A 9,041-nucleotide genomic window follows, 5' to 3' on the forward strand; every position below is an offset into this window, starting at 1 on the left:
TATATTTTATTTTTTATTATAAATTATAACGAATTTATTATTATATTGATTATTATTTTAAATGTCCAAGGAAATAAGTTAATTATTTTATCATTTTGATTATTTTTTACCAAAAGTGCCAAACTTATAATTCACAAATAATGGATGAATTGAATTTGTTGAATTATTAATTAAACAGAAAATTATTAATTAATAGAATTAATGAATTATATTGAGCAATCTTGATAAGACCGGTCACCGTTCTCATCGAACCCGTCGATTGCAACGAAGGGCTTGACGAGTAAATTAACTCTCAGACACAGCCCACTAAGTTTCTCGCCGGATCTTCTCAGTGGGTCGCGTTTCCAATCCGGTGGTAGATTCTGCGAAGCACGACTCTTGCTAGGGTTCGTGTTAGCATCGTCGTCAGGTTTGAGCCCCGTGAGCTCACCTACTAGTTACGGTTACGCTGGAATAGCCTCTCTAGACTACCAGCTTAGGTAGGAAAAAAAAAAAAAACTTGATGACTAAAAAAAATTTTTATATTCAAAATTTTGCCGCCCTAAAAAATTGCCGTCCTGGGCACTGCCCCGACTGTCCCTAGTGTAAAAGTAAATCCACCGGAGTTAGTGATGCCAACCATCTGTGTAACGTCTGCCTAGTTAAGTTACTAATAACATAGATATTTGTACGCAATGACTTTATTTCATTTATATTTGTTTCTCTATTTATATTTGCTATTTCAGGAGCACTTACTTTCTAATTAACATATTTTTATTATTTGTCAATGGTACATCGAAGAGGGGACGATGCGGGTAGAGGCTAGTCAATTTAAAACAGTAGATCCCAGTGTTTGTCTACTGAAGAATAATAAACTAGAAAAAGGGTGCACAACTAAAATATTTTATTTTCTATCCATTTGTTTTTGCACATCTCCGGAGCCACTGAATGGATTTTCATGTAATTTCGATAGGTACACAGCCTAATTCGGAGCAGAATTTAGAATAAGGACACAGTCAATGCTTCGATAAAATCAACGTTATAAAAAAGCATATTTTTACCAGTTACCGAATTTACTTGAATAAATGAAAAGACTAAAGTAACCGTCTGTTACGTTTACTACTAACCTACTACCCAAACTACTAAACCGAAATTTACGAGATGCACTACAAATATAATTTGAAACCTGGGAAAGAATATAGGCTCAAGCCAAAAGGCTATTCGTAAAAAGATGGTCATAGTTAAGAACTTCAATTTCACCGGAATTGAGGTAGTTTAAAATATTTGGCTCACACTCTGTGCAAGGAGATATAATTAAAACAAAATACGTTAAAAAAATCCTTTAATTGAATCAAATTGTAGCATTACATATGCGCTATTTCTCATGACTTTTGAAATAGTTAACACACATCTAACACATACCAGCTCATATAATGTCGATACAGTATTAAGGACATGAATTCTAGATTTATACTTATTTGCAATATTTTCAAATTTATATAAATCACCACACTTGAAATAATTATATATCTTAAACATCCATGAAAAAAATCATTACAGTTTACATTTTGTTGCTATCAAGAGCGTTGTTTTTATTGATTTTCGATTAAGAGAATTTTTTATTTTCTTTCAGATAAAAAATCGGTGGATACATTTTACATATTTAAGAAGATGTAATTCCATTAACTACATACAAGTTTAAGTATCTAAATATTGCTCTTAACGAAATTCAGTAAAACAATCAAAATATTCCTTTATGCTGATAATATTAAGTCCAAGGTAAAGTTGGTGTAAAATAAGGAGAATAATTTGATCTTAAATTTATTTACTTCTCAATATACACCTATACATAACTAGTTACTGACACAATAATATTCAGTAAATACATTTTCAGTAGACATTTATGACAATGTTTTAGAAATGAATTCTGAATTGAATATAAAGTGGGAAATAAATACAACTATATTGAAAATTATGTTTACAATTATCAGATATTTGGTGCCATATGAATATGCGAATTGATTATTTAATGAAATGATACATTTTAATGATCTTAGCGCCAAAATACTTTTATGTCAAAATACTGTTGTTTGCACCTGGTACGGATGAGTGATTCCTCCAAATGTTGTTATTTGGTTTTTATATTAGCGTCTTCCATTGAGTATTACACAGTGCATTTAATTTCATATTAATAAGTCCTTGTGGTCACATTTAAATTCTATAAATTGGCATTCAGGGACTTTTACAAATATTTAATAATATTATTATTTTATCTGTGAGAATTTCACCTTCAAGCGTAATACTCTTGATTTGACAAGTGGTTAAATGTATTTTATATTGATTAGTATATTCATATTGCTCATTCAAGAAACCACAGTTCAGAGATCTCTTGTGACATGATAGTGAGAGATTCTCACAATATAATGTATTAAAAAACATGAATATATTTATTGCGGCGTTTACTACAAATTGCACTCCACATTATGAACTGAAACTAACAATATAGACTTTGTTAAATTAAAAGATAAAATATTGTATAAAGTGAATATATATATTTCAGTATAAAATACTAGTACTCTGTATCTGTATATTTATGATTATAATATATTTTATAATTGCAGTTGAAATGGTCCAAATGACCAAAAAAATAAAATTCTAGTTTACATGGTTAGTTCACCTGACAAGCTTGTTTTAATATGTTTATGTAAACATACCAAACTTATAAAATTAAACGCATAATATGGACGGCTGTCAGCCAAGACAGGCGTTTCAATTAATAGCAATTTCAATCATTTACACATATATTATTCAAATAGCATAATACTAACAAAAATGCATAGTTCGCACTGTGCATAGCAAATGTTGTGCAAATATCTCATTACAGTGATTGGTCTACATAGGCAGAACATGTCATAAGTTACAGAGTTAATAATGTCTGCCTTTCTAGTACAATGTAGGAAAAGGTTTATACACGACACTTGACTATCCACTGAAGTCTTCATAATAATTGCATAAACATAGGTACACATGACTTTATAATTGGTATAAATAAAAGTAATTTTTACAAAAGACAATGCTATAAAATCATCTTTAGTATTTAATTAATTGTTATAATAATAATAATGAATGGAAAACTGACAACCTGTACAGTTTACATACTTGGTGGCAAATATTCCAATACTCTGTAATATTCTTTTTTTTAATGATTATGGCATAATATTGGTATTATTATAGATATATTATAAAAATATGTTGAATATTACAGCGTTGCCCATGCAGGTGAACGGCGGGTAGGGCGAGGTCGTTTAACTTCTTACAAAAGGACACACTTCTTTTTCTTTGCTGGTTCCGGAGGCTCCAGTGCAGCAAGTATAGCCTCGTCGAACACGTTCTTTAAACCTTTCTGCAATTTATTTTATTTTATCCACACAATTGTATTGCCAACTTTTTAACTTGTATCGACAAATTCTGACAAAATGTATTGCTATAATGTATGTATGTATGTATTGCTAGAATGATCATCAAATTGATGCCTCCAATGAACACTACTCTAACTCCAAATTCGTAGGTTTACAGGAAGAGCATTTAAACAAAAAAAGCTGATAAAATCTTTATTATTGCAGATATATTTATGTTTTTTCTTGTGTAACTAGCTGATTTACTCTTGCTTCGATCCCCATCAATAATGATTTTGTAATACTTTTAAAATAGTGAAGCGATTTGCGTGAAAAACGAAAATTTCAAAATTTTGAGTTAGAGTAGTGTTCATTGGAGGCATCGAATATACTATCCACTTGTAGTGCTAAGCTTTAGGAGCGTGAACAGACCACACCAGAGCAATAGGTAGGACATAGATGAATATGATGTACTTTCCAAAGAAAATTATTGCTTACAGTGTATACTATATTTCATTTATGTAGAAAAGAAAAACTTAAAAGCTAAAACTTAAAAAACTTAAAATTTAATTTTTAAAATATTTGACAGTAAAATACTACATTTTCAATCATTTTCTTTTTATAACCCTGGAAATCTATAATTACTTAAGCAGTCTAGACATATTATATGTGCAACAGTACAGCATCGGAGTGGAGGCATCCACTATTTCTCTAATTACTTTCTTTGGATCTTTGTAGGTATATTACTTTTAAACAAACATCAGGTATGCAGGCATGAGCAGATATTATAAAATATTTTTACCATCAGAAATAATATTTTTTTGGGATATATTTTCATACCTGGGTAAGCGCTGAGCATTCTACATATTTGACAGCCTTAAGCTCTTTTGCCAATTTCTCTCCTTGTTCCAATGAAACCGGCTTCTGTTTTATTTTAGCAAGTTTCTCCATTGTAGCCGAATCATCGCGCAAGTCTATTTGCGTCCCAACCAACAAAAACGGTGTCTTCTGTTGATGATGAGTTATTTCAGGGACCCACTGGAAAGTCAAATACTCAGATTAGTTTCCATACTAGCTAAATCTTATTTACTAATTTTTACATCACTATCTTTGATTTAAGTCTATATCATGTATATAATGAATTATATAATAAATTACAATACTTTTTAATATACCTTTTCCTTTACATTTTCAAATGAACTAGGGCTCACAACACTGAAGCATACAAGGAAAACATCTGTTTGAGGATAACTCAGTGGTCTTAGCCTGTCATAATCTTCCTGACCTGAAATGAAGATGTATAATTTATAATGCATGTTAATTTTTCATACCAAAACAAATTTCCAATAAATAGTAAATTTTACCTGCAGTATCAAAAAGACCTAGAGTGTAAGGTTCACCTCCAATCATGACAGTGACTGCGTAGTTATCAAATACAGTTGGAACATACTCTGATGGAAATTTGTTAGTTGTATAGCTGATCAGAAGACATGTTTTACCAACAGCACCATCACCCACAACAACACATTTTATTGTCTGCATCTTTAAACAATTAGTTGTTTCTTCACAATTTGTACACCAAATTTTCTTTTATTATAGGGACTATTTGGTTCATAGCAAACTCTGATAGAAAGTTTCTGGAACAAAACAATTGGGGGTGTTTCAAAATAGGCATAAATTAATGTAATAGTAGAATAATAAATTAATAAATTATAAATATAAATCGGATGGTGGAATATCTGGGGTATACAGTGGCAGAGTAAGACACCCCATTTGAGTGTTTCAAAGTAAGTTTAAATGGATTTGGCAAGGTGAGGCCTAATGATGTCATACAGGGGAATCACTATATCATGTCATATTATGTCCATATTTTGTGCAGCGCTATATCACATTAATTGAGTTTGGTGTCATTCCCTATGGGTCGTTTCAATTTGGTTTCAACTGCTCAAAATAAATACTCCTGACCTGGTCCCACCAAGTACACAGCACAATCGTCACAGTCTGAGTATACAGCCGAACTGTGCAGGCTAATGCTATGAATATAACTCTTCTTTTTGTAACATTTTGACTTTAACTAATAAGGAATCCAGGCTCCTTGCTTTTGAAATACTTTCAATAGATGTGATAACTTGTAAATGACTTTGTGAGCAACTGCTTATGCTGAGGCTAGCGGATTTTGCATCAGCCACTGATTCAATCAGATACAAATTTGAAGACAGCGACTTCGTTGAATTTAGCTTTCCTTTACTTTGACAGTCATCAATATCGAAACCACTGTCTATGAACTGACTGAACCAATCACAGCATATAGTTTCGCTTAAAGCAGCATTGCCATAAACTTTTTGTAGTTCTCGAAGAGCTTCATCCAGCGTATTTTTCAAATGAAAGAAGAAAAGAAACACTTCCCGCATATGATACTTATTTGTTATAAAATCAGACAGTTTCACACAACCAAAAGTATATGTAACAACATAATTTTCAATAAATTTAATGTTTCTTTTATTTACCATCTGTCTAAGCTTGGTTCACAATATATTTGATCTATCAAAATCGACCAGCACTTACTGCTGCAGCCATCTATTGAGAAACAGCGAGAACTTAGTTGCAAGCCTTATACATATATTATTACTACATACCTACATACTCTTTTTATGATTGCGAGCATAAATTCCACTGTAGAAATTGTATTGTAAACAAAATCATGTTACAGACAAACTTGCTTAGTTTATAATTTTCTTTTTAACAGAATTAAAATAAAATATTACTATTAAGCATGTGATGCAATGTTTCTAATAAATACCCACACCCACACATTATTAACTAAGAATGATAAAATAGATTATTCAAAATTAAATTAATAGATCCAGCGATATGAAGGTCGTATACTGTTATTCAAAGTTGAACTAAATGTCAAGTCAACTTCTACATATTTTGTATTAATAAAAATTAATATACACATGGTTTATGATTATGCCAATGATACAGCTTGGAGCTCATACTCCCTGTTATCACCATTCATCCTACAACTACCTAGACATTAACATTATCTGATTTAAAATGTAGCAGTTTCAAATATTATCTTTCAAAATGGGTAAAAATATCTATACATTGTGATTACTATTAATGGTATTATGAACATTTTGATTCAACTAATGATTTCACTGTGTTAAGTTATTTTATGATCCACATTGAGAAATTTCGCTTAGGCAAGTATTACTGTTGTTTTGGTGATAACAGTAAAATAAAATATTTGTCTTACTTTTACTTTATTGAATATAATAGTACGACTGAATATATGTATAGCTAAACAGTAACCTGGTAATATGTTAAGCCTTTAAATATAACTTTAAATATACCTTATAAAGGTTTTAATATAAAAAAATTGAGGAGAATAAATCATGAGAAAATGAAGATGAGTAATGTTGTTTATTCCATGTATTGGGATACACTGGTTCATAGTTTAATATTATGAGAAGTTAAAACTATTTTTAATCATTGTAAAGATACCATTATCCTCCTAAGCTGCATTCTAATATCCAGTCACTCTTAATTCATTATTGCATTAAGAAATCTTTTTAATTGACAACTGAAATAAGCTCCTTGGGTAGAATACAGTCAATTCTACAACTGTTAAGTTGAAATCAACAATTGATTTAAATAATTTACCATTTTTTATTTTAAATCTAGCAGTCCTTGACCTGAATGTTATTACTGACTTTTTCCAAATCTTCAACTAATTCACGAATTGTTATTAGAAGCCCAACAAAAATACAGTTATTTAGGAGGAAAAAAATATATTTAAAAATGTTAATAGTTAAAAACAAAAGCGATCGACACCCATACTAATTAGCTTTAAGTGCATTACACAAACTGCATTCCGACTCGGCGATAATCAGGGTCTCATACGTCGCATAGCAAATGAAATGCCAAGCACACTACAAAATAGGAACACATTCAAAGGGCATTGACCTTTAAAAGGGTCGAATTAAAAGAAAACTGCTTTTAAAGAACATTTCGAGCACAAAACAAAGAACTATTTCCTGAGATAGTATTGTAGCCGAGCGACCGATAACAGCCAACAGGGTGTGTTTGTCGTCCGCAAGACAAGTGCCTCCGAGTTCCTGTTACCTTTCAGTCCCGTGGTACTATTTGAGTATAAGTATTCAATGGCTACGGAGAATGAAATTAAAGCGATAGGTATAGTGTTAAAAAAAACGATAACTTTCTAGAAATATTTGAAGTATTTTTGCTTTTTTTTACATAATCACGTCACAATAATTTTGACGTCCATTTTGTGTTGTGCTCGACAACAACCACTAATATGGTGTTTTTACCTTATTTGTAATCAATTTCATTTCATTACACACTTACCTAATTACGAAGATAATAAATATTTCAAATGAATACAATAACACCACGTTGTAAATAGGAAATGTTGAATGTTACAGTCTCCAAGTAGCGGGTTGGGTCATTGACGGTGTGACGCCATTGATTGAATAGAGCAGTAAATGCCTAGAAATTTGTCTATGGTCCGAATGTCAACAGTCAGAGAATCGATTTTATCGTACCTTTAGTAAAAAAATATTAACAAAATGGAAATAAAATATTTATTTTAAACGAATTGCTGAGTTAATTTCAATATTTGTTTTAAATCTAAAACATATGCTTCTTTAAAACTATTATAATCATATACTACACATAAATGGAAGGCGTACATAATTATTTAAGTAGGTACGTGTTCCATGATCCGAGGCCGTTGATATGATTCAATAAGAATCAGAGTGTACTTAATTAACACTGATATAAGTAAAGTTTTGGAGGGTCAATCATTTGAGCTCTACAAAGTATAGGACAACGAAAATTCTCACCTGTAGTTATCAGAAAGTAGCTATCCTTTAAATACTTACTGAAATAAATGCTTTAGTAATTTGATGTAATCATTGCGTAATTTAAGTAATATCAAATATTTATCTATACTTTAAATTAAATAGACGGGTTAAGTGATGATGACGCTGTGGAAGGAAATTTACGGGAGCTCCAAGTGTCGGACTGGCAAGATGTTGCGCAGCGCCGGGATGAATGGCAAAGTTTATTGTCGGAGGCCGAGACCCACTTCGGGGTCATAGCGCCAGCTCAGTAGTAGTAGTAGTTAAGTGATTAACGAAGCCTCCTTGCCCTAAACACGTAATTACGGATCCTCCCGATACAAACGGTTCTTTTAGGTACCTTAAGCACCAGTCACCGTTCCCACTGAACCCATCGCTTGCAACGCCGTGCTCGGCGAGTAAATTAACCCACAGACACAGACCACTAAGCTCGTCGCTGGATCTTCTCAATGGGTCGTGTTTCCAATTCGGTGGTAGACTCTGCGAAGCACTGCTCTTGCTAGGGACAGTGCTAGCAACTTCCTTATTAGAGCCCCAAGAGCTCACCTACACGCAAGGGTAACGCTAATATAGCTTCTCAAGGCTATAAGTATTGGTACGAAAAAAGTAGCCTACAGACCAACATAAAAATCGGATGTGCAAAAACGAAACTAATTTATTGATATTCACTGTGAAGTTTGATAATGATTGTTGGAGCAAATAAATCCATAACAAAAAATAACATTGAATATTTGTAACAATTAGGTAAATCGTACAATCTATGTCACATACTCATTTAATC

At 31.8% G+C, this 9,041-nt stretch overlaps 2 protein-coding genes across 4 annotated transcripts; both read right to left on the reverse strand.

The window, feature by feature from the left end:
* Positions 1–1,308: 1,308 nt before the first annotated feature.
* LOC101742319 (cdc42 homolog) lies at positions 1,309–7,894 on the reverse strand. Of its 3 annotated transcripts, none has more exons than XM_062669878.1 (6): positions 7,503–7,540; positions 5,882–5,951; positions 4,739–5,011; positions 4,550–4,659; positions 4,215–4,412; positions 1,309–3,382 (listed from the first exon to the last, which is right to left on the reverse strand). In XM_062669878.1, exons 3-6 carry the CDS (start codon positions 4,914–4,916, stop codon positions 3,293–3,295), a joined length of 576 nt encoding a protein of 191 aa, XP_062525862.1. In that variant the 5' UTR covers positions 4,917–5,011; positions 5,882–5,951; positions 7,503–7,540; the 3' UTR covers positions 1,309–3,292. The 3 variants fall into 3 exon arrangements, with proteins under 3 accessions (XP_062525862.1, XP_062525864.1, XP_004933126.1); XM_062669880.1 differs by having other exon boundaries at positions 7,344–7,539; XM_004933069.5 differs by lacking the exons at positions 5,882–5,951; positions 7,503–7,540 and adding an exon at positions 7,746–7,894.
* On the reverse strand, positions 5,408–5,785 carry LOC134199721 (uncharacterized). The gene has a single exon (XM_062671231.1). It carries the CDS (start codon positions 5,783–5,785, stop codon positions 5,408–5,410), a length of 378 nt encoding a protein of 125 aa, XP_062527215.1.
* Positions 7,895–9,041: the final 1,147 nt, after the last annotated feature.

The sequence above is a fragment of the Bombyx mori genome, chromosome 1 (assembly GCF_030269925.1).
Source record: "Bombyx mori chromosome 1, ASM3026992v2".
NCBI lineage: Eukaryota > Metazoa > Arthropoda > Insecta > Lepidoptera > Bombycidae > Bombyx > Bombyx mori.